Source organism: Leucoraja erinacea, chromosome 12, assembly GCF_028641065.1.
Source record: "Leucoraja erinacea ecotype New England chromosome 12, Leri_hhj_1, whole genome shotgun sequence".
In the NCBI taxonomy this organism is placed as follows: Eukaryota; Metazoa; Chordata; class Chondrichthyes; order Rajiformes; family Rajidae; genus Leucoraja; species Leucoraja erinaceus.
Window position 1 is genome coordinate 44,406,727 of NC_073388.1, and position 26,999 is coordinate 44,433,725.

The 26,999-nt window shown below is 40.4% G+C and overlaps 1 protein-coding gene across 1 annotated transcript in view; it reads left to right on the top strand.

Moving 5' to 3' along the window:
- The window catches only part of tbc1d8b (TBC1 domain family member 8B), a 69,420-nt gene extending 43,535 nt beyond the window's left edge, over window positions 1-25,885 (top strand). The window contains exons 12-20 of the mRNA XM_055643396.1: window positions 1,769-2,054; window positions 4,338-4,467; window positions 5,615-5,713; window positions 8,478-8,546; window positions 12,412-12,652; window positions 15,093-15,158; window positions 16,964-17,053; window positions 18,348-18,451; window positions 24,113-25,885. Coding sequence (XP_055499371.1) covers window positions 1,769-2,054; window positions 4,338-4,467; window positions 5,615-5,713; window positions 8,478-8,546; window positions 12,412-12,652; window positions 15,093-15,158; window positions 16,964-17,053; window positions 18,348-18,451; window positions 24,113-24,529 — 1,502 coding nt within the window. The 3' untranslated portion in view covers window positions 24,530-25,885. The remainder of the gene's footprint in view (window positions 1-1,768; window positions 2,055-4,337; window positions 4,468-5,614; window positions 5,714-8,477; window positions 8,547-12,411; window positions 12,653-15,092; window positions 15,159-16,963; window positions 17,054-18,347; window positions 18,452-24,112) is intronic.
- Window positions 25,886-26,999: the final 1,114 nt, after the last annotated feature.

Below are 26,999 nucleotides of genomic sequence, written 5' to 3' on the forward strand. Positions count from 1 at the left end.
GTGTGTTTGTGTATATAGTGAAATAGCTGTTCCGCAGCCTGCATTACAAAGATAAAACATTTTCCCAGTATTTGCATGGGACTTGTAAATATGTCTCCATTTTTTTTTCTGCCTGATAAAATCTAATACTAAAGCAATATAATGTTCAGTTACATGTTTTGCTTCTGCCTCACGTCACTGTACTTTCCTCGTGTCCAAATGAATGACTATCTTGTTTGTACTAATTTATCCTGTCCAAACACATGAATGCATTGAGTGTATTAGTGTTGGTGAGTATGGTATTTAACCTTTTGTTAAAATTCTAATTACTGGGAGAAGTGCAGTTTTTGCGCCTGATCAAAGAACAGTCACTAATTACTATTTAAATTTAAATTTCAAAACTAAACGTTCTTCATAACAAATACAGAAGCAAACAGTCCAAAGTTCCTGACTGCATTCTTAAGGGGCTGTCCCACTTGGTTGACCTAATCCGCGAGTTCTGGCGAGTTTGCCCTCGACTCATACTCGCAGCATGGCCAACACGAGGTCCTAGGAGGTATTTGTGACTCTCCTTCATGCTCGAGAGTAGTCCCCGTGTACTCAAGGCCTCAGCTAGGCTGCGCCGTATTTTTCAACATGTTGAAAAATGCCCGCGAGTAAAAAAAAAAGGTCGCCATGGAAAAATTTGATACTTTTTTTACTCGTAGGTTTAGTCGTAGTAAGTCGGCATGTTAGTCGTAGGTAATCGAGGGTAGTCGAAGGCAGTCGCAAATAGTCTTCATCATAGTCGAAGGGGATCGAAGGAGGTCGTCTTCACTCTCCACTATTCGGTGTCCAATTTTCCCAAAGCTAGTCGAAGCTAGTCTTCAACATAGTAGAAGGAGGTCGAAGGAGGTCTTCTATATAGTCGAAGGAGGTCTTCAATATGAAATTTTTTCACACTCCTAAACTCTTCTAAACTCGCCAATTAGGTCGCCCAAGTGAGACAGCCCCTTTAGTGTCAGTCAGTAAATTATGTGGCTGGGTTCTCCACTGGACTTCGCTCTTCAATGTCTAGTAGTGGAACAACCCTACATTTTTCCCACGGTGTCCATGCATTGGCTGCACTGGATTTCAGTGCGTCCCTCAACGCTATCTCTTGCAATCAGGAACGTGCCAGTTGGCATGTGAAGGAATATTTTGGACTTGAAGGGTACAAGATGGCGTCTGTATGAAATCAGTGGCCCACTATCTTACACTCTTATACTTAGCAAGAATGTGCCTAATGTATAGCAGGATTGTCACTGAACCTATATGCAAAAAAAGAGACCGTTTTGGGGTACATGTGAGAATAAAGTACCGTTGAACCATTACTTGTTCTCGCCATCCTATTGCATAACTGGACAACAAATTATTAAACCCCAATCAGAGAACTGGAGCTATAATGAACATTAGCTCCTGCACTCCATACAAAATTGTGAGCACTGGCCATCCCATGCAAGGGTAATATCTAACCTCAAAGTAACCAGGGATTGTAGCAATAATGTCAATTAGTTGACATGACTTTGGGCTCTTGATTATTTAAAGGCAACAGGGAATTTTATTTTAGGGAATTTGTTACATGTTGAATTATTGATTGCAAACTAACGTGCCATGAAATCCTTAGACAAATATAGATGTAAGTATTATAAGCCCTGCCTAATAGCTTAAGGTGAATTTGAGGTGGTTTAAAAAAAAAAAAAGCAATTGGATTCCAAGAACCAGTGTCGCTGAAGAATAATGGTGTCCTGCATTATTGCTGTTTTAACAGGCGCTCTGGTGGACCAGGCAGTGTTTGAAGAATTTATCCGAAGCCACCTTCCTCAGTTGACTGACCACATCACGGACATGACTTTTTTTTCATCCGTTTCCCTGTCCTGGTTCCTCACCATCTTCATTTCTGTGCTGCCCATCGAGAGCGCAGTAAATGTTGTGGACTGTTTTTTCTACGATGGGATCAAGGCGATCCTGCAGCTGGGCCTGGCAATACTGGACTACAACCTGGACAAGCTGCTGCTCTGCAAAGATGATGCTGAGGCAGTCACCATTTTAAACAAGTATGGCACTTAATATTCGTCTTTGTAGCTTTCGCCAAGAATTATAGTATTCTTTTTACGTTATCAAACCTATCATGAATTCTAGTGCAAACACTGTAAATGATACCATCCATGTAAACAATGTAATTGCATTCCTCTGTCAGTGGTTACAGAGATAGGTTGAATAAGTTAGGTCTTTATTCTCTGGAGCGCAGAAGGTTAAGGGGAGACATGATAGAGGTCTTTAAAATGATGAGAGGGATAGACAGAGTTGATGTGGATAAGCTTTTCCCTTTGAGAATAGGGAAGATTCAAACAAGAGGACGTGACTTCAGAATTAAGGGACAGAAGTTTAGGGGTAATATGAGGGGGAACTTCTTTACTCAGAGAGTGGTAGCGGTGTGGAATCAGCTTCCAGTGGAAGTGGTGGAGGCAGGTTCATTCGTATCATTTAAAAATAAATTGGATAGGCATATGGACGAGAAGGGAATGGAGGGTTATGGTATGAGTGCAGGCAGGTGGGACTAAGGGGAAAAAAAATTTGTTCGGCACGGACTTGTAGGGCCGAGATGGCCTGTTTCTGTGCTGTAATTGTTATATGGTTATATGGTGTTAATGCGGATCTTGTGATTCATTTGTGTAGTGTAGATGAGTTTTTATATTTTTAATGCCTGTGTATTTGGAGTCTTATCAACCCACACAGATCCATTATAATTTTTTTTCCCCTTACAACTTGCTTTGTTGGCAGTCATCCCAGCCATATAGTTGGGTTCTGAATAAAGAACAGGAATGGGTATGTAGATGCCCATGATGGAGCTGATGCCAAATTTACCTAATCTCCTCTGCCTGCATGTGATTCATATGCCTCCATTCCATACACATCCATTATCTAAAGGCCTCTTAAATGCCACTAAGATATCTGCCTCCGCCACTACCACTGACAGCATCCTTCCAAGCATCCACCACTCACTATGTAAAAACAACAATTTTTCCCCCGTACATCTCTTTTAAACCAGATGCTTGATTACTGCCCTGCAGAATTTTTGCCCATACTGAATGAGGGAATGTGCCTTCAGAATTTATGTAAGTCAGGTGGTGGTGAACAGGCACATAAGCCAGAATGTATAGTTTGTCTACGCATACTCAACATTGATCCCACTCAGTACAAAATTGATTTAGCTCGACCACAGGCCACAGTGGTGAAGAGGTAGAGTTGCTGTCTTGCAGCATCAGAGATCCGTCCTGAACACGGATGCTGGACCAAAGCTCTCGGGAGTTCCTCAGGGCGACCTTTGAACAACAGGGGGAGGAGGGAGGGGTGGGAGGTGACATCAGTCGCAGCGCGAGCAGACGGCAGATCCATTGTCATGCCATCAGCAAAAAAAACAATTGTTTTAAATTAAAAGCTGGGTCGGATTTGTGAACATTTTTATTAATTACTGAAGAAATAAAGCAGGAAATTTTCAGGTAAGCTGATTTTTGACTCCAGGGGGTAGATCTCTACCAGAGATAATTTTTTCCCATTAGCGAGTCGTTTCTTCGAGTAGATGTGATCACACACAAACAAATAAACACACACGCACACGCGCACACACACACGCACACACACTCAGAGTTTTTTAGGTATAAGGATGATACATTTTCAAATAATATTTGTTGAATTTATCTGGCAAATATTGTGTGATTGTGGTAGAATTGCTTCCTCACTTTTCCAGAGACTCTAGTTAGATCCTGACCCCGGGTGCTACTGGTGTGGAGTTTGCATGTTCCCCCTTTAACCGTGTGGATTTCTTCAATGTGCTCCAGTTTATTCCCACATCCCAAAGACATGCAGGTTTGCAGATTGTAGAAACAATCTACAGATTGCAGAGATGCTGAATGGACACGAAAGGACACAAAATGCTGGAGTAACTTAACGGGTCAGGCAGCATCGTGGTCGGGACCCTTCTTCAGTCTGAAGAAGGGACCCGACCCAACAAGTCACCTATTCATGTTCCTCAGAGATATTGCCTGAACCACAGAGTTACACTAGCACTTTGTCTCCTTTTGGGTTTGCAGGTTAATTGATCGCTGTAAAATTGCCCCCAGTGTGTAGGGGGTGGACGAGAAAATGGGATAACATAGAAATAGTCTGAACGGGTGATCGCCAGTCAACATGAACTCGGCGGGCTGACGTTTTCATGCCGTATCTAAATTAAACTAAATAAATATCTAGTATGCATGGTTTCATAATTCTGATTTCAGATTGGCTGCATTTTTGGCTTTACTACTTCTTTCAGTAAGCAGTATTACATTGCTTTGTAGATTTTTTGATAATGTCACCAACAAGGACAGCCCTTTGCCACCAATGGTGCACCATCCCCCTGTAGGTTGTGACAACCAGCCTCCCCATCCCAAAGTGGACATAACTGAACTTATCCACGAATCCAACGAGGTAGGTGAAACAGTTTGATGTAACCACTGTGTATACATTTACAAATTATAATGCAGAAAAATTAGGAATGCCTGCCTGAAAGAAAGGAGCTAAAAGAAAGGAGCAGCACTGAACCTTAGACAAGAACATTTTCAGCATCTCCTTCCACATGACACTGGCTTAATTTCTCCAAATGAGTCTCCTGTCCCCCAGGGACCTTATCCACAGTGGCGGACTGGCCAGGGTGTCAGCTTGCCCGATGGCAAGTGGGCCCCTGATGAAGTGGGCTCCCTTTGTCTCCTGGCAATCAATATTTTTACACCCAGTCCGCCACTGCTTATCCATGCTCTACAAACAAACTTTAGCACCATCAATGTAGCCTGCAAAAATGAATAGAAAGTTGAAAAGTTCTGCTACCTGAGTTTTTAAATCTGCTGTAATGTGGATTTGTATTATGATCAAAAATAGTCGTCTTGCCCAGAGTTTTCCTTCAACAAGTATCTTTGCCTATGGAGTATCACTGATTTTTTCAAAAGGCAGACAAAATCACATTTATTTAGCGCCTCTTTCAGCCCGAGTGTTTTACACCTAATGAAGGGCTTTTGAAGTTCACTGTTGTTGAGCGAGAATTGTTATAGTGACTTATCGAGCAGTTCTCAAGATTTTGGTTGAATGATGAATATCAACCAGGGCATGGTCGATATACCCAAAATGTGCTCTCTCTATTTCATAGTTTAAAATTGTGCTGAAAGATGGAAAATGGAAAATTTTAACTGGTGAAAAATAGTCATAATTCCATTGGATTTAACACCTGTAGTATTTCTGCTCATGGCAAGTTCCAGTCAAAATTTATTGAGTGGCTGCATTTCATTCCTTCCCTTGTGACATTTCTCCTCTCTCTGTTATGTAACTAAGGTCCAGATATTCCTTCAAAACATCAGTGACTTGATTGTTTTCTTCTGTCCTCTGTCACCTCTGGATGACTTTCCAATTGTTTCCTCATTTGTAGTCCATCAGCAATCAATAAAATGCATTCATCTAGGTTCCCTGTAACCTGTCAGGTTAAATCATCAACCATTATTTCAAGTATTTATGGCAAAATACATATGTTTTTTAAACTGTTTTTACTTTTAAGCACAATAAAAGTATTGAAATGTTTTTGTTGCAGAAATACGGTGAGATTCAATCGATGGAAGTTGAAAGTATGCGACGTAGGAACAGGTTGTATGTGATTCAGACTCTGGAAGACACCACAAAACAAAATGTGGTAAATTCTGTCATATTCAAGGCATTTTTCACATGCTCGTTGAACATTTTTCTTAAGTGGTAGTGGTTTTTGAGGGTATATTTTACAGATATATATTTTTTTTTTAAATTCAGTCTTGGAAGTCTGGCCGTCATTTGCTAATTTCCTTATTGCTACATCTGCACCATTCCCGAGACGGCAGTGGTGAGGTGCAATGATGAAATGCTGCAGCTATGAATTAAGCAGGACTATTAAAACTGATAACTTGTCAAGTGTGCACAATTTTAACAGCTCATCGTTTTCACCCCTGCACGGATGTCCTGAGGTTGAGACGATTGACTCCAACGGCTATGACATGCTATATTAGTTCCATTAGTTCCTCGTGTTCCATTGACCAACTTAAGAACACAACTTCATTGACCTGCTTATGTCAGCATTCACTCCAGTCTACAGGCTGTTAATGAGAAGCTTACGCTATTTTTAGCATAAACTGAGAGATTAGATTCCTGCTAATGTTTTAGAAAATGTTATTTGAATGAATTCCAACAAACAAATATTTTTAATGTAAGTGAGAGAAACGGACAACTCTCAAGACAATTGGGTTCTTTATCCAATTGAGGCGATAAAAACAAAACCGGCAATTGTCAGAAATCTGTATAAAATTATATAACTATAATTCTGGAAATACCCAGCAGGGCAAGTAGCATCTATGGAGAGAAACAAAATTGTTGCTTCAATCTGATACTTTGGGTTAACATTTCAGATTGATGGAAGTTCATTGATCTGATACATTAACTGTTTCTCTCTCTGTAGATACTGCCTAACCTGACGTGTATTTCCAGCAGTTTTGTTTTAATTTAGTGTGTATGTTTATCATTAGATATCGGTATGTTATTGTCACGTGTGCCGAGGGTTTGTTTTGCGGATCAGGTATACCGTATATAGATACAATCAATTCAAACTCGGGTACAATAGGTAGAGCAAAGAGGAAGATACAGAGTGCAAAATATAGTTCTCAGCATTGTAGCGCATCAGTTCCATGGACAGAGTGCACTGTCCTCAATGGGGTAGAGGTGAATCAGATGGTATCCTAACTTATGGAAGGACCGTTCAGAAGCCTGATAACAGTGGTGGAGAAGCTGTTTCTGAGTCTGGTGATGCGTACTTTCAAGCTCTTGTATTTTCTGCCACACAGGAGCAGCGAGAAGGAGGAATGATCGGGGTGGGACAAGTCTTTGATTATGTTGGCTGCCTTTCCGAGGCAGCGTGAAGTGTAAATGGAATATTTGGTGGGAAGTCTGGTCTGTGAGATGAACGGGGCTATATCTACAACTCCCTCCAATTTCTTGCAGATAGTTTACATTGTGGAGAAATCTCATTCCTTTTAGATCCGCTTGTCAACCTACTTGCCCACTTTTACTTATTTTCTCAATGCCTCCACTACTGCGATTACGATGACGTGAGAACAATATTTATTGCATAGGTGTTTATCGCATTAGGGTGGCACAGTGGCGCAGCGGTAGGGCTGCTGCCTTACAGCACCAGAGACCCAGGTTCGATCCTGACTAGGGGTGCTGTCTGTTTGCTCTGCCTGTGTGTGCGTGGGTTTTCTCCGGGTGTTCAGGTTTCCTTTTATTGCCAAAGGCATGCAGCTTGTAGGTTAATTGGCTTTGGTAAAAATCTATGAATCGCCTCCAGTGTGTAGGACAGTGCTAGTGTACGGGGTGATCTCTGGTTGGCGCAGACTCAGTGGGGTGAAGGGCCTGTTTCTGCGTAGTATATCTAAAGTACGCCCCGTTGCTTAGCAGCTGTGACATACAATCATATAGATATGTAGGAAAAGACTGCTTGTTCTTCAAAGCATGCCCTGAGCTGTGGTGCAATTTATCTGCTTCCTACTTTCCATAAGTCACTGGCAATCGTTCATTTAACAATCTCTGAAAGAGACAAATGAGATTATAGGCTTTTTTTGGGGGAGGGAGACATTTCTGTGAATTTCTTACTGAAATGTATTTCTTCTCAGTCAAGTGCCATTAAGGAACTTTTGGGATATTTCGAAGACTGGATAGCCGACATCTGTCCCACTTAAAGTACAGCCACCTGCTACTTTGAGGAAATGTTTTGAATGCCTGAAGCACAGATTAAAATTAAAAAGAAAACAATTCCACTGTTCCTCTTTCACTTTTGGGGCTCGTTGTCTGGCACATTTTGTATTGCGTAAGAGAAAGAATACATGTCTTTTAGAGTGGTTTATTGAAATGTATTAGTACAGAAACGCTAAAGTTTATGCTCTGTTAATATGGTTGTCATTCCTTAGGTTATTTGCAGGCAGTTACTTTGCCCAACATAATAACACATCTTATTTATTATTGAGGTTGATGGCAGACTGCATAATGATCAATGACTCTTTATTGCTAGCTTTCATCATTGTTTTTTTCCTTGGAACCATTTTGTCTATTTTATGTTGCATGAGTTTCCAATTCTATCATTGTAATGGTCATAATTACATTGAGGTTCATCAAATCTTTGACATGCAGTATTCCACTAAAACCCCTGTCAAGTGAAGAAAGTTATATGTTCCACCAGAATGATAACTGTATTGATCAAAGAGTCTATTTTTTTTTTTAAGTTATTCATAACTTAATTTTAGATATCGTGTAAATGATTGACCTTGATCTGTCCTGATTAAAGTTTGGCTGTGTTGTGCATGTGATGTGATACCACAGCCTGATTTGAATATGTTGTGCTGTATTTGACATTTATAACACTTTTGTCTGTGTTTTAGCTGCGGGTTGTATCTCAGGAAGTGATGTTCCACACTAAAGATTTGGAAGACCTCTTTGAGCTATTTAAGGTCAATACATATCCTTTCCTTACTGTAAATTGCTGAAATTGTTTAGTCAAATTCTGTTGCACCCTCCTTTTGTACTTGGGAGTACATATGTAAAATCTTGCAACAAGCAGACATCTGTTATGTCCTATCTATAAAAGTGTGAGAATGTGGCACCTTAGAACTGTGCTACAACAGGACTTCACACTGCATAAGATCAAACCTGTGACTCAAATCACTTCAATCACTCTTGTTACCATTGAAATCAAAGTTAGAAAATCAATAGGTTCTGTTGAACTGAAAGCAAATCATTTGTGAACAATTATTTGACAATTTCTGACTACCATTTTTACATTTGTTGAAGTTTGTGTATGCAACTGATAATAACATTAATAACAAGATGCAGCAAGAGAAAAACACTCATGGTACTAAACCTACCCTTTGAAATCCCGGTCGCTCCATTAAGGAAGGATGTGGAGGCTTTGGAGAGGGTACAGAAGAGGTTTACCAGATGCTGCCTAGAATAGCTATAATAGAGATTGGAAACAATTGGATTGTTTTCTCGGGAATGTCGGAGGCTGAGGGGAAACGTGATAGAAGTATACAATTTTGAGAGGCATAGATAGAGTAGATAGTTGGACCTTTTTTTCCCCAGGGTGGAAATGTCAAAAGACTAGAAGGCATAGCTTTAAGGTGTGAGGGGAAAACGTTAAAGGAGATGTGTGGGGCAATTTATTTTACACAGAAAGTGGTGGGTGTGTGGAACATGCTGCCAGGGTGGTGGTGGAGGCAGACACGATAGTGGTATTTAATAGACTTTTGGATAAGCGCATGGATATACAGGGAATGGAGGCATATGGAACATGTGCAGGCAGAGGAAATTAATTTAATCTGCCATCATTTTTGGCATGGACATTGTGCGCCAAAGAGCCTGTTCTTGTATTCTACTGTTCTATGTTCTCTGAAACTCCTTGAAATGTTTCTGTACAGAAACGCCCTTCTCAAGTGTCCATTATTTTAATGTATTTCTTCTCCATCTTCGATTATTGTTCCTTTAGATGCAAAAATTCTAAGCTCTTTAATTCTTTGTCTTAATTTTTTCACATCCTTAACTATCGTTCCTCTTTGTTCCCTCCATCGAGCTTTTTGTCTGCCATAATATTTCCTTTCTTGGTTTGGTACCATAAATTATTTCTTTCTTGGTTCCAAAAGAAAGTAACTTGCTTACTTTGGGTAAAAAAAATTCAAAATAGACTAATGATCAAGTAAATCAATAATACAGGAACTGCGTAAAAAAATTTAATCCAACATTTTCGGAGGCTATAAATATATTCAATACTGTTTACCCAAATCACACAATTTTACCCCACACCCTTGCTTCCCATGTAGCCCCCTGGTGTGAAATCCCTTCCCTTATTTTGAGGGGCGTCTCCACCACACCCTGCCCCCATGTCCAGCGGCGGAAGGACTCTAGACTCTCGCCTTCCCCCATAGAACCTTGGCGTTGGCTGCACCGAGCTTCAGTGCGTCCCTCAGCATGTACTCCTGCAGTCTGCAGCGGGCCAGTCAGCAACATTCCCTGACGGACATCTCGCTCTACTGGGAGGTCAACAAGGTTTGGGCAGACCAAAGGGTGTCTTTCACCGGCAGCACTTGATGTCCGTCTATGAATGTGTCCCTGGGAACAGTCCGTAAATCACAGAGTCCTCCGTGATGGAGCTGTTCGCAATAAATTGTTACAGGGACCCTTGGTATTTGTATTTTTTATTTTATTTCAAAGTAGACTTTATTCGAGAAATAAATATATACAATACATGATCCTTACAAAAACTCCATCCGATATTTTTGGAGGCTATACATACATACAATACTATTTCCCCAAATCACAAGTTTACCTCACACCTCATGTGGCCCACTGGCGTGGAATCTCTTCCCTTATTTTGAGGTGCGTCCCTCCCACACCCTGCCCCCCATGTCCAGCAGCGGAAGGACTCTAGACTGTCGCCCTCCCCCACAGAGCCTTGGTGTCGGGGCGTCCCTCAGCTCATACTCCTGTACTCTGCAGCGGGGGTATTTGTTTTGATGCAGCAGTTGAAGTAGAAGCTTCCATTTGTACCTTTGTTGACACCAAGATTGACCAAAGTTGAAATAATAAGCCTTTGCGTAAGGGTGAATTTTAGTACTTAAGATGTAATTTTGCAATGCAGACTTTTGAAAGGTTAAATTTCAAACTTTTTGCATAATTTTAGGAAGTGTTGTCTTATAAATGCTTTAAGTGCATGTACTACTAAAAATACAAGAAATAGCAAGAGGAGTGGGCCCCTCTTGCATTTTCTGCCATTCAACAAGGTCTTTTACCTTCATGCAGACACCAGAAACTGTAGATGCCAGAATCTAACATAGAATACAAAGTGCTGGAATAATCGGCCAGGTAGCATCTCTGGGGGACAAGGATAGGTGGCTTTGCAGGTCAGGATCCTTCTTCAAACTCAAGAAGGTTCCTGACCCAAAATTTCAAGAATTTCCATGTCTTCCAGAGATGCTGCCTGACCTGCCGAGTTACTCCAGCACTTTGTGTTATTTTATCCCTGTGTCACTTTCCTATGCCAAATCTCTTTTGTATCAAAATTTATGTTTTGAATAAACTTTGAGCTTTCATGAGCTTTTTGGGAAGAGAATTGCAAAGGTTCACTGCTCTCCACACAAAAAATATATATAGGTATATCCTCATCTGTTCTCAAAATCCTATACCTTGCATTAATGCAGTGAACCCAAGTTCTAGAAATACCAGGCGGAGGAAATTTAATTTGTAGGAAGGCTATTAATGACGATTAATGAAGAGCAGAATTGCACCACATTCACATTTTGTTTGTATTTGTTAATTTGTGGCTGATATCTTCAGCAATAAAGCCAATGGATTGCATGCGTACAGTCGATGCTGATAACTGGTTTCCAGTGTGGACTTCTTAATTTCCATTTATGATTTCCTTCCATTTAGTCATTCTAATATTTTGAGATGCCTGGGCATGTGGTTTATTGAGTCATCTGTAGTTTTAAGAGAGGCCCGCATAACTGGTGGAATGGACTCGAGGATCTATGTGGCTACCTTGTGTTACAATGAGGCACAATACCGTGTAGACACGGTGACCCTTCGAGAAGCAGTGCTGTGTATATATCACTTGTAATCAAGTACGCTACTATTGGGAACCATGCCATACACACAATAACAAAATACTGTGAATGCTAGAAATATGAATAAAATAAATATGTAAAATGCAACTACCAGGAATTTGCAGTTGAACATATCAAATCTGAGAAATTGGAGATTACAAAATTTGAAATTGCCTATTGTTTTCAGTTTTCTGTGTTTAATACAGGTAATGATATTTTGTTGTTTTATTTAATTTAGTATTGTTCTCATCAACATGACATATTTGTGCATTTAACGTCCCTAAACATTTAACAGTTCATTAAGCAGTATTTGAATAATATTCTCTTGAGCTATAAATCATATTTAGATTAAGCAGTGCATCATGACATTTTAATAATTTGGTTATATCTCTGAAATGCCATTATTATTATTACTGGCTCCTTTTCAGTAGATGTGCAGAACATCTTGTGAGTTTAGTGCAACATCTTCTAAGAAATAATAATTATTATTATTATTATATTATTATTATTAAACTTATCTAGCAGTGTTCATTGTGACTGGAGTGTTTAAGAAAGAACTGCAGATGCTGGAAAAATCGAGAGTAAACGAAAAATGCTGGAGAAACTCTGCGGGTGAGGCAGCATCTATGGAGACGAGGAATAGGCGACGTTTCAGGTCGAGACCCTGACTGGAGTAATCGTTTTTGATCTCAGCCTTAAATATTTTTCCTTTTTGCAGCGGGAGCATTTCCTGAGCTGCTACTGGATTCCACACAGTCCAGCGCTCAAACATCACGACTCCAGTCTACCATATCTAGAGCAGTATCAGATCGACAGTAAGCAGTACTGCAGGCTGTTCAAGCACTTGAGTCCGTGGTCACATTCTGCAAATGTAGATTCATTAGCAAAGTGGAGTTTTCGGCTTCTGGATGAAAATTCTGAGAGTCTCATCAATTTCAAGGAATTTGCGTCTGTCCTAGGTAATACACTTCAATTTTTCAAATCGTGATCATCTTTTTTAGAGCTTCTGATTTAGAACAAAATGTAAATCACCATGTGCAATCAAAGGGCGTGTGCAATTTGGGATCTCAAGTAATTTAGTTTAATTTGGAGATACAGTGTAGAAACAAACCCTTTAGCCCACTGAGTTCCCGTTGACCAACAAACACCCGTACACTGGTTGTATCCTACAAACTAGGGACAAATTTTACAGAAACCAATTAACCTATAAACCTGCACATCTTTGGAATGTGAGAGGAAACCGGAGCACCCAGAGAAAACCCATGTGGTCACGGGGAGAATGTGCAAACTCCATACAGACAGCACCAGTAATCAGGATGGAACTGCAGACTCTAGTGCTGCAAGGCAGCAACTCTACCACTGTGACATTGTGCCGCCCTCCGTTGTGCCACTGTGCCATCCTAATTTAAAGCACAACTATTCATACTGCTTTAAATAGTTAAAGCTAAAGTATTTGAACCAGCAATCATGGGACACTCCACAAAGAAGTATGATTTATTCAGTAGATTTTTGATTTCTTTGCAAAATTAGCATGGGTGTCTCACCTGTTTTATCTTTAAATATCCGATACTAGAATATGCTGCTACTGTTGAGTCGTGCAGAGCAGGTTGGGTTTTATCAGCACCTCTTCTTTCGAGAAGGAGCATTGTTAGTCTCAGTCAAATGACATTTGCGCTTGTGCCATTTAACAGTGGGAGCTTGAATACATTCTGAGTTTACGTTCATATTTGTATTCAGTGACGTTGTTAGTGTGTGCCTCACTTCTGACCCTACACATCTCCCAACAATGCACCAAACAAGTGGTTGCAGGTTAAGATACAATATGGATACTGGTGGCAATGAGTTGCTCTCTAACTCGAGTTACAGTGCCTTTAGCCCACAGTTACTAGCCTTCTATTGTGAAGATTGATTGCTGAAATTTGCTGTTTTTATATTTTGGGCACTGACGTACTCAAGGTGTGCAACATGATTGGAGACACAAGGAACTGCAGACTCTGGCTCACCAACAAAAAAACCCAAAGTGCTGGAGTAACTCAATGGGTTCAGGCAACATTTACTGCAAGCAGACCCGTTGAGTTACTCCAGTAATTTGTGTTTTATATAGACAATAGGTGCAGCAGTAGGCCATTCGGCCCTTCGAGCCAGCACTGCCATTCAGTGTGATCATGGCTGATCATCCCCAATCAGTATCCCGTTCTTGCCTTCTCCCCATATCCCCTGACTCCGCTCTCTTTAAGAGCCCTATCTAGCTCTCTCTTGAAAGTATCCAGAGAACCTGCCTCCACCACCCTCTGAGGCAGAGAATTCTACAGACCCACAACTGTCTGTGTGAAAAAGTGTTTCCTCGTCTCCGTTCTAAATGGCTACTCCTTATTATTTTTGTGTTACATGATTTTTAAGATAAATTCAGAACTACTCTTAACTAGAAGAGTGCAGGGCAAGGGGACATAATAACACAATTTATATCTGGAAACACCCCATGAACAATAGATGTTTTCCTCTAAAGTCTGTGAATGCCGGGTCAATTCAAATGTTGGTCTGGTTGATTTTAAAGATGTTTGAAGCAATGTTAAGAAAATAGTTCATGTTCTATTTTCACTTAATTGCATTGCCGTGCCTCATCCCTTCTGATTTATTTAGAGTCATACAGCATGGAAATGGTCATCCATGCTGACCAAGATGCCCCATCTAAGCTAGTCCCATTTGCCTCAAATCCCTCTAAACTTTCCTATCCGTGTACTTGTCTAAGTGTCTTTCAAGTCTGAGGGTCGGCACAGTGGCACAACGGTAGAATTGCTGCCTTACAGCAATTCGATCGGATTACGGGTGCTGTATGTACGGAGTTTGTACGTTCCCTTTTTAGCCGCGTGGGTTTTCTCCTGATGCTCCAGTTTCCACCCACACTCAAAAGATGTACTGATTTAAAGGTTCATTTACTTCGGTAAAATTGTAAATTTTCTCTAGTGTGCAGGATAGTGTTAGTGCGCTGATCGGTGATCGGTTAGTCACTGATCTGTGCGGACTTGATGGGCCGAAGGGCCGGTTTCTGCGCTGTATCTCTAAAGTCTAAATTCTATTTTATCTTTAGATTGAATCGTCTTAGAAGTAATGTTGATTTTGGGCACCCCATGCAGGTGTATTATGAAGTAGGGTGAAAACACTGTAGGTGTTTCCACCCTTGCACTGCTTAAAATGTGATTGACTCTTAACTGCACCCTTTAGGTGATGATTCAGAGATGGGCACTAACTGCTGGTACTACTGGCAATGTTCATGTCCCACAAATGATTTATTTTAATGCAAAACGGTTTATCATTATTCTGGTGTTAAATCTTTAATTAAAATGTGAAAAGGTTTTGAGGTCATCGAGTAATGCATTTGCTAATTCTGTTCTATTGCAGATGTGATGTACAATGGATCATTTACAGACAAACTGAAATTACTTTTTAAATTACATATTCCGCCAGGTAAATCAAGTAATTACTGAAATGCACTTGAGTATTACAAAATTAAATGCAACGAATAATGTTCTCAACCCGAGAAGATTATATTTCACTTTGAGTAATTAGGGTTGATATCAGTTTATATTAGTAAAGATCTATCATTTCATACTTAATAGGCAGTTCCTATTTAAGAATGCAGCAGCATATAATTACCATAGCATTATGCTGAAGGGTAGAGTTGTGAACAGACTCTTGAAAATCATTCACAGAATTGACTTGGATGTGGCAAATTTCATGGCCCAAGAGTGGCAAACAAATGGTCAAATTATTTTGGAGGTGAAATACAAGTCAATAGAAAGGATGTGAGCGATACAAAGAACTGCAGATAGGGTCAAAAAACATGGAAGCAGGCCGAACTTGCCCACACCAACCAGCATGTCCCATCTACACCTGCCTGTGTTTGTAAATTGCACGTTCTAAGCTACCCCCCCCCCCCCCCCCAATCTAGTTTCAGTCAAAAATCACCGAGTCAAGCACTTGCGCATCTAAACTTTATTTTGACAAAACACAATTACAGTTCCCACTACTGTGCCTAACCACCGCGGGTTCGATCCTCGTATCTGCCTGATCAAGCCCTCTTGGCCTCGTTCAAGCAAAGACACTCCAGAAGTCATGCAGTCCCAAGCGCTCTCCCAGAAGATCGACACAGGACCTCGTGGTAGCGGACTTTTATAGGTCCCCGGACTTCGAGGGGCCGAACCACATGGGGGTGGTCTCTTTACAATCCAATAACAGATATCGATTAACCCCGTACAATAATACAGTGGCTAATACATTGTATTAAAACTGTGTTTCTCAGAGGAAACGAACATCACAACATGTGCCCTGATATGCAAGAAAACCAGACAAGGCGCAATACTTAATCCAATCAACATCCAGCAAAGTAAAGCTTTGCAACATTATTTACAATGTGTATGTCTGGTTTGCATTCATCCAATCCATTCTATGCATTTTGCACCTAATTGACGGGGTCTGCAGATGTTCCCATTCTCTTCCTGCAACTCTGATCTCGGCTGTAGACAAACTGGCACCATTCTGCAGCTTGGCCCATTTCTACAGAGAGCACTTTTAAATTGACCAAATGACCTAGCAGCCTTTACTCAATTTTAGTGTCCTGGTCTCTCCAGTTTGGCTAGGATTAACATGTTTGGCCTGATTTGTACAGAAAAAGACACGAAAAAACTGTCTGTTACTCCAGTTCTGTCATTTTTCAGTAGAAGGGCTCATTGTTTATTCATAAATTTTTTGGAGATAACAGAAGCAAAATGCCCTATTTTTGCATAGTATCCAACTCAACAGTGATGCAACTGGCTTGAATATCAACCTTTCAGTTTAGTTGGGAGGCAAAGATGCACCGTGGTTTTGCCTGTTCCTCACTGCAGGCTGGATTGACTTGGCAAAATAAGTTAAGCCTTTCAGTCCACACAAAGGGACTGAGGCGTTACTAGGGTGCAGTTTTTTGGCTGAGATACAAGGCTGAGACTGCATCTGTCTTTGGAGAATGTGTAAGTGATTCCATTGCCGTATTTGAACAGCTGCCCCTTGGCCAATCCCACCAAAACAAGTTAACTTGTTACATGTCATATACAGTGTTTGTAAAATCTTGCACAGTGTAAATTGACCAGGGTGGTTATTGAATTAAACAATGACAACACTTCAGTAATCCATCATCCGTGAAATACTTTGAAATGTCCTCAGGAGGAAGAATAAGTTATTTTTTCATAGTTAATTATGGCTATGATTTGACTTTGCTAATCTTTTACTTGCAGCCTTTACTGAAGACGAAGGGGTAATTCCCTCCGCTTCAAAACACCCACAACTTTTTGATGAAGCTGTGACTCGTGGGGATGAGCTTAACGGTTTGTACTTTTTATTTTCTTCAGTTCTGTGGATTTTACATGTGGATTGTAAATGGCTGCTTATTTACATTGGGAATAAGGAACTATAGCAAACAAGAGACACAATACACTGCAGGTTTTAAAATCTTGAGCAAAATGAAATAATATATCGGTTGGGCTTATAGTCACTGGAATTTAGGATGAGGGGATCTCATAGAAACAATAAAATTCTTAAGGTATTAGACAGGCTAGATGCAGGAGAAATGGTCCTGATGTTGGGGGAGTCCAGAACCAGGGGTCACAGTTTAAGAATAAGGGGTAAGCCATTTAGGACTGAAATGAGGAAAAAGATTTTCACCCAGAGAGTTGTGAATCTGTGGAATTCTCTGCCACAGTAGGCAGTGGAGGCCAATTCACTGGATGTTTTCTAGAGAGAGTTAGATGCAGCTCTTAGGGCTAATGGAATCAAAGGATATGGGGAGAAAGCAGGAACGTGGTATTGATTTTGGATGATCAGCCATGATCTTATTGAATGGCGGCGCTGGCTCAAGGGGGCGAATGGCTTACTCCCGCACGTATTTTCTATGTTTCTAAAGACAAAATGCCAGAGGAATTTGGTGGGTCAGGCGGCATCTGTGGTGGGGAAATAGCCTGACGGCAGCACCTTTCTTCAAACTGAACATCCGGAACATCCTCTGTCCACCTCCCTCCCCAGATGTTGTCTGACCCGCAGAGTTCCTCCAGCAGTTTGCTTTTTGTTCAGTATAGTGAGGGATTGACATTGTCATCTGCCACAAAGAACAGGCATTCAGAAAGTTTTCTTGAATGCTCATTGCCAGTTTGTGGAGTATCAACCCTAGGCTGGTGAGTGACCTGCAGTTGGAGAGGATACAGTAATCAGGGTACATGAAGGTACACATGAGGAGCCGGGAACCATATTAAGAGGCAGAATGCCGCAGTTAATAATCTCTAGATTGTTACCCTATTCGGATTGGCATAGTGCTAATAAGATTAGAGAAATAAATGTGCGGTTTAAATATTAGTGTGCAGAAGTGGTTTCAATTTGGGGTATACTGATAGTAATGCTGGGGAAAGTAAGAGCTGAACCTTGAGGAAGGTCTATACCTGAATCAGGCTAGGATTAGTATTCTAGCAACCTGGATAACGAGAGAAATGGAGAGAATGACATTGTGACAATATTACATCATGTGGATCAGGAATTGGTGTGCGAAATCAAGGTGCCAAAGTTTAGTTACATCATTTTAAAATGGTCTCCATTGGTTAATGTTTATTTATTCCTCTTTAATCACCTCAGGAAGTAACAAAGGGAAAATTAATATCCAGACATATTTGAAACAATGGCAAGATGAGCTGGTGCGGAAGGAAGAAAGTATACGAGCCCTGCCGAGGATAAACCAGGTTACAATCCAATATAATTCGCCATTTGTTTGAAACATGTCCTTGTTATTTATCAAGTGAAAGTTAGACTAGGAACTGGCTTTCCACATTGAGTTTTTTTTTCTAGATTATTAGATGAGAGATCACTTCTAACAATCCTGTTCAAGCCTTAACTTCAAGCTGAAATCTTACCCCCAAATGTCTTTACCTCTCCTCATCTCTTTACTGTTTAAAGCTTGGTGAAATAAGTCAGCTTTTGGATATCTGAAATGATATATGTGGTTGTGGAGTAATACAGCACGGAAACAGACCCTTTGGCCCAACTTGCCCATGCCGAACAAGGTCCACCATCTACACGTCCTACCTGCCTATGTTTTGCCCATATCCATCTAAGCCTTTCCTGTCCATGTACCTGGCCAAATGTGTTTTAAATGCTGTTATAGTACCTTTCCCTGTAGCTCAGATCCCTAAATGCTGGCAACATCTTTGTAAATCTACTCTACACTCTTTCCAGCTTAACAACATCATTCCTGTAGCAGTGACCAAAGCTCAACACAATACTCCAACTGAGACCTCACCAATGTCTTGTACAGCTGTAACATAACATTCCAATTGCTATACTCAATATCCTAGCCATTGAAGGCCAATGTGCCGAAAGCCACCTTGACTACCCTATCTCCCTGTGAGGCCACTTTCAAGGAACTATGTGTATACACTCCTAAATCCCTCTGCTTTACAACACTCCCCAGGTTCTTTGTCAAATCTTGTTGAACTAAACGCTGATGAAATACCCTCAGACTTCTTGCTATATTGTAGAACCCAAACCAATACAAGTTGTTGGACAATGCATTTAGTTCAGGTTGGGTTTGGATCCATTATATTATTTCATTGATTGCGCGTCGGAACTACAAGAGCCCACTGCCTCTTCTTGTCCCTGCTATATGGCAGCCTTGCAGGTCCAATCACCCTACAATCCATGTTCCATGAGCCAAATCAGACTGGAAACGGCATCCAGGTTTCAAGACATGAATCCGAGGGATCCTCTCCCAGTCAGCCTTGACAGCTTTTTAATAGCTCTCAGAGTGAGTTTAAAGTGTTCAAATTCATTTCAATAATTGGAAGAAAATATTTCGCCACATGAAATAATTAAAATCATTCAGTAAAATAATGGAAAATGCACTTTCTCACATTTAATTTTTAAATTACAATCAGAATCCTCATTCAAATGATTGGGGCCATGCCCACCCCCCTCACCATTACAGCACTGAGCCAAGGAGTACAGTGGGAGGCGAGACGCAATGGACCTCCAGTTTGCTTCCGATTTCTTCACTGTAGTGTGCAGGCATGAAAACCAGGAACGCCTTGGCCTATATACTGCAGTGAGCTGAAGCTCCGTAGCAAATATCATATGATCCAGCCTAATATACTAGCAGAGTGATTATTGCCAGTTGGATTAAAGTCATAGAATTATTGAACTATGTAGCATGGAAACAGACTCAAATTGTCCATGCTAATCCATTTGGCATGTGGGCTGCATTTGCCCGCATTAGATCCATAACCCTCAAAACCCTTCCCATCTATGTATCTGTACAATTGTATTTTGAAAGTTGTAATCATATACACTTCTTTAGCTTTCTCTAGCAGTTGTTCCAGATATGTAGTACCCTCTGAGTGAGAAGGTTATCTAAGGTCCCTTGTTAACCTCTTCCCCTCTCACCTTAAGCCTATGCTCTCTGGTTTTAAGATCCTTCACCTTGGGAAAATTAATGTGAACATTCATTTCATCTATGCCCCTCGTGGTTCTATATTATTCAATAAGATTCTCCCTCGGCATCCTACGCTCCAAAGGGAAAAAGGTCCCCTCCAATATCTCCCTATAGCTCAAGCCCGTAGATCCTGGTCACATCTTGGTGAATCTCATCTGCACCTTTTGCAACTTAGTGATATCCTTCCTATAGCTGGGCCAGAATTGCAAACAATGCTTCAGGTATGGTCCCATCAACAACTTGTATCATGATGTCCCAGTATCTTTGTGGAAACCTCCGTTTGAGGAGGTGTCTTTGGCCATGCGTTGGACCAAATGTGTTTAATGGTGATACAGACTCCTTGGCACTAATTCACATGAAGTTGTAGCTTGGCATTGGAGTCTTATTGAAATACCCCCTTTTGGTAACTATTCATTCAGAACAGACGATATGTTCATGATGTAGGGGACTCTGAGTAACTAATCCTGTGATTTTATTTTGCTCCATCTAAATTGAAACAGGCTGATCTTTATGCAGTAGAAGGTGAAATATTTCCAATAGAATATGACTGTAAAAGCAAAGGTTTTGTTGGCACATAGTAATGCTGTACAAGCAGTAATCCAGAAACCTAATGGTCTAACAATCTAGAAACAAGTTTGGATGGCAGTTAGTTCATGACCTGATCATATGAACCCCGTAATACAAACAATAGTAAAGATAACCATGTAAGTACAAAATTGAAACATAAATCCGTGAGTCTCATTAATGCCTTAGGAAATCTGTTGTTTTTGCCCAAACAGGCTGATGTATGTCTCCAGATGCACAACATTGTGCTTGACTCAGCTGCCTCCTGGGGCAGCCGAATAAACTACTAAATGCTGATGAGCACTGGAGTGTATTCACCACATAAAATTCTTTGGGCCAACATCATGTTCTCGAGATTGTTAGGTGATGTGAATTAAATATTGGCCTTTCCACTGATGTTGACCCCATGAATGAATTAGAAGAAATGTACAAGGGCGGCACAGTGGCGCTGCGGTGGAGTTGCTACCTTACAGTGCCAGAGAACCAGGTTCAATCCTGACTACAGGTGCTGTCAGTATGGAATTGGGTGGGTTTTCTCAAGGTGCTCTGGACGTGCAGGTTTGTAGGTTAATTGGCTTCGGTGAAATTATGAATTGTCACTAGTGTGTGTGTGTGTGAAGGATAACATTCGTGTACAGGTTGATTGTTGACCAGCGCGGACTCGGTGGGCCAAAGGGCCTGTTTCCAAGCTGTATCTCTAAACTAAATTAAACTTCAGGAGCAAATAAAGAAGTACTTGTAACAATGGACTAAATCATTTAAAAATGTTGACACTCTTGTGCTGCTTTACAGGTCTATGTACGATCTTGAATACTCATCACGTGCTCTCTCTGATGTCACCCCTTTCTTAGCTTTCTTCACACTATTCTTTGACACGTTCACCAAAGCCTTTTCATTCTCCTTTAAAATGTTTCCAAATGCCCATTTCTCTGCTGATCAGAACTTTTCTCCCTTCACTGTTTACAACCTGCATCTTACTGAGGAACTTAGTTAAATTTGCGTAAATAGTGTGGTCATCAATGCAGTTTGTAGTGTTCAATTCTCCTATGCACTGTCAATATAGTTACTATACGAGGACTTGTAAAGTAGAACAAAGAGAGCCAGCATTTTTAAATAATTGATACCTACAATTTTGTGTCTCATCACCTGAATGATCTATAATTTGATCAGTATTTTTTGTCATCCTCCTCCCTTATCAACCACCATAGAATTATTCTGATTAGACTAATTATCTCATTACCTCTATTATTCCCCACTGAAAGATTTTTTTAATGTGGAATGTTGTCACCATAGACTTTACTTTAGACTTTAGACGTAAACAAGCCCACCAGCGATCACCCCGTACATTAACACTATCCTATACACGAGACAATTTAACCAAAGCTAGTTAACCTACAAATCTGTGCGTCTTTAGAATGTGGGAAACAACTGGAGAAAACCCACGCGGTCACAGTGAGAATGTACAACCTCCGTAGAGGCAATACCCATCGTGAGGAATGAACCAGGGTCCCTGGCGCTGTAAGGCAGCAACTCTACTGCTGTGCCATTGTTGAAACTGTGCCAGAATTGAAACAAGCTACAAAGAGGAAATATGTTTCCAACATGCTATGGGGAAGTGTATCCTTGCAACCAGATGCTGGGGATATTGATGTTTTAATGACAATTAAGAATATTGCCCAATTTGTATAATTTAAAAAAATCTGCAAAATAGAAAAGAAAAACTGCAAATTCATGTCAAGCATAGACTGATGACCACTCCAATGCCTGTGGTCTAACCAGCATGTTGGACACACTGCCAATTCTGTCCCACCAAAGGTTAAGCAAAATTCGGAATCTGCACTAACTTGAATGATGACAGATGGCATGTTGGCTGTCTGTGCTCTCCTGAAGGTCATGACTCAACATGTACACTCTTCAATGAGTGTTGGCACCACTTCAAATCCTGGCCAAGCTGCCCTCTGCTTGTATTACCCAGGAAAAATTGTTGTCTTTAGTATGTTAGGCTGGAGTAGAGAAGTATAGTGCACCTAGCTGCAAAGCAATTCAAATCCAATAAGTTTAGATCAGGTTGAAATGTAATTCCTTGTGTTTCACAAAATCTAGACACATGCAATTTGACTGGAAGACTGGGAGAAATAAATGTCAATGCTGTGTTTCTTTTATCTTGGATAGAAATGTGACCTTCATTGATTTTTTTTGTTTCTTGCTTCCATCCTGTCCCATCCTACAAATTTGCAGGCAATTTCTCATCCATGTTATTCCCTGTTAACTGTCCATGTTATTTCAATTTAGCACAGCCAGTAAAATTGAACAAGACTCCCAAAAAATCATATGGTTTCTTCATTGTACCATTCACCATTTTGTTGACCATTTAGTCCGTATCTCCACAGGTTGTTAAATAGTGTCTGTCTTTTCACAACTAATAACAACCAGAGGAGATTCCTTGCATATATGTGCAATTATAACTCTAGCCTTGTCTTCACCAAATGCCAGAGGTTAACTTGCAGGAGAATGCATTTTGGCCTTTCACAGCGAACTCTGCTGTCATTGAAATGTAATGAGTATTTGAAAGATGCACGATAAAGCAGAATTTTTGATGCTAAAAGGTGGATTTTAACTGAAATGTTCATGCCTTCAATTCATTCTGGAAATGAGGTGTGTGCAGATTAACACAGATGCTGGAAGCCCGATATAGAATCAGAATACACAATAACCTCTCAGTAGATTTCTGTTTTTCAAATTTTGAGGCCATGTTTCCCTCCTCCCGTCCCCGTTGCCCCCTCACCCCCCCAAGCAAAAATATAATTTCCCTGTGGACCATGCTCATCTAATTCCACGAGACACAAAACCCCTAACCAGTCTGAAGAAGGGTCTGGACCCGAAACGTCACCCATTCCTTCTCTTCAGAGATGCTGCCTGTTCTGCTGAGTTACTCCAGCTTTTTGTGCCTATGTTCTGTTTAAACAAGCAACTGCGGTTCCTTCTCACACATTTTGTTGACAAGACACAAGTGACTGTAGATTCTGGTTTACAAACAAAACACAGTCAGTGAGTCAGGCAGCATCTCTAGAGGACGTGGATAGGCGACACTTCAGTCTGGGCCCTTCTGATGAAGCATCCCTACTCTAAATGTCAGCATGTCGTCTAGAGATGCTGACTGACCCACTGAGTTACTCCAGCACTTTGTGTCTTTTCTTGTCTGATTCCTGTTTTGCCATTTTCCCTTGAGCCATCATTCTTTCCATCCTTTGCAAATAATACCTAGAATTTTAAGATCAAAGTAGTCTTAATGTGACCACGAAACCCGTTTTGAAGAAAGCTAATGTGTCTGATGATCTTCTTAATTCCCTAGTCACAATTTGTTCAGTTCTCCAAGACGCTATATAATCTGTTCCACGGCGATCCCAACGAGGAGGCCCTCTACAGAGCTATAACCACCGTCACCAGCCTCTTGCTTCGCATGGAGGAAGTGGGGAGAATGTTGAACAGTCCAGGCTCCCCCATCCGTGGTGCATCATTTGCAAGTCAAGGTTGCCAAAGCGGTGATGACATCCAGGAGATCCAGACAGCGGACAAGTGCGAAGACACACCCCAGGAATCTCAGACTGATGTCGGATGGACCTTTGCCTTTGAGCAGATACTGGCATCGCTGTTGAATGAACCAGTTCTGGTTACGTTTTTTGAAAAGCCTTTTGACGTCAAGGTAAAAATAGAACAAGTCAAGTCTGTTCAACTGAGGGCTAAAAATCAGCCAAAGGTTTACGAATGAGTCTCTTGTGACTTTATGCCATATTTCTTTCTGTATTGATGGAACTATGCAATGCAAGCTCTGAATCTTTCTGTTGGTGGACAATGGGGAAATACCTCTATGATTTTTGCACGCCATTTCTCTACTGTCTTGACTCAGGCTTCACCCCAATAATGAATGCCTCTGCTAAAATAGCATGGAAATTTGCACAGATGAAATTAGCAATTATTCTCATAACGACTGTGATTTCTAGGCTGCAGTTCTGCAATGTAGGAATCCTGAATCCATGTGTTGATAAGTACAAGCATTGAACCACAAAACATTTTTTGGCATTGAACAAATTAGTTTGTGTCCATGATAAAGTGTAAGAGCGTGTCAGGCAAACCATGTACAAAGTGAGATGTTGAATAGTGACAAACAGACTTAAAGTAGTTTGGTCTTTAAAATAACATCACTGGACTTTAAAGTAACATCACCTGTAGTAGAATTTCTTGTCCTATGCTTGTTCATCTCAATTTTGTGCTGCACTACTTTCGTTAGTCTGCAGAGGGTGCCCACATGATATTTTTGGTCTTGGTTGGAGAATAAGGTTGAAAGAAATCACTGCCTTTATAGTTTCAACAGTCACCAGACTGAAGGCACATGCCTTTTTCTTAATTGTACACAAATGTTTGTTTTTTTAGTGACATTAAAAAAGCAAACTGTTTATAGCTCTACAAATTATATTAGAAAAGAGAATCTTTAAAAACAAATAGTCTTGTATTTTTGAAGTATGTTGCACACTTGTAAAATTTTGAGATTTATTAAACTATATGAGCTGAGCTTTAAAAGGTTTATATGAAATTGTATAAGAATTAGAGCTTTCAGTATATTTAACGAGAACTGAAACTATTGATCTGATAATTTTGATGTTAGGATATTAATTGCAAAAATATAAAATTATGAAGTTTCTATACATCATAGTTCAACTGGCTTGAAATTTAATACTAGTCATGAAAATATACTTTGGTTTAATTGCTCTTCGGTCAAGATAACGCATTGCTCCTTTTTGAAGTATAAAGGCATATTATATTCCATGTAAAAGTTAAACATTATGAAGATAACAGTTGCTGCTCAAACACACTGCTCTCAAAATTAACCTCAAACACTAAAAATAATTCTGCCAAACCTTTGCCATTTTAGGATTTTTTAAAAATATATATAGATTTGAAGCTATAAAACATTTTTGTGCCAATTGCTGAGGTACTTGGTTTATGTTGTATGTATAAATTCTGTTCTCTACTTATGCTGAATCCTTGCTTTAAATTCCTTTTCTTTCATATTGTATAAAAGCCTCACTTCACAGATATGTTGAAAAATAAATATTTTGATTTCCAATTCATGTTTTCTGCTCTACTTGGTTTCAAATAATTTGACAGACTAAATTTATCATTCTTAGTATGTGTGCAGTATTAACAGAAAGATAGGGGTAGACCATTTGGCCCTTTGAGACTGCTTGGCCATTTGATGAGATCATAGTTGATCCTTCATATTCAGTACTCGGTTTCTGCTTTCTCCCACATCCTATGATTGTCTTAGACATTAAAACAATGAATGCTTGAATATATTTAAGAAATAGGCCAAAGCTATCTTCTGTGGTATAAAACCCATTGCTCTTTGAAGAATGTTCTATCTCAGTCGTAAAAGGCATACGCCCCATTAGGTTGTGAAAACTTGTTCTGAAATTCCTCACCATTGGCAACATCCATACTCCTTCTTGTCATCTAATTATATAGTGTGGAAACATGCCCTTCGGCCCAACTTGCCCAAACCGACAACATGGCCCATCTACACTAGTCCCACCTGCATGCGTTTGGCCCATATACTTCTAAAACTATCCTATCCATGTCTAAATGTTTCTTAAACATTGTGATATTATACTATGTTCCAATGAGTTCCCCTTACACCATTAGTCCTACCATCCAGGAAATAATCTGATGAATCTTTACTTCACTCCCTTCACAGGTAGGCAGCCCTACCACAGATAAGGAGACCAAAAATGCAGCAATACACAAAGTGTGGTCTCAGTTCATAAGATCATACGTGATAGGAGCAGTATTAGGCCATTTTGGCCCATCAAGTCTACACCGCCATTCAATTATGGCTGATCTATCTCTTCCTCCTTACCCCATTTTCCTGCCTTCTCCCCATAACCTCTGAATCCCGTACTAATCAAGAATCTTATCTATCTCTGCCTTAAATATATCCACTGACTTTACCTCCACAGCCTTCTGTGGCAAAGAATTCCACAAATTCACCAACCTCTGACGAAAGAAATTCCTCCTCATCTCCTTCCTAAAATAACGTCCAATGCTGAGGGTATGACCTGTAGTCCTAGACTCTCCTACTAATGGAAACATGCTCTCCATATCCACTCTATCCAAGCCTTTCACTATTCTGTACGTTTCTCCTCATTCTTCTAAACCCCAGCTAGTATAGGCCCAGTACCGTC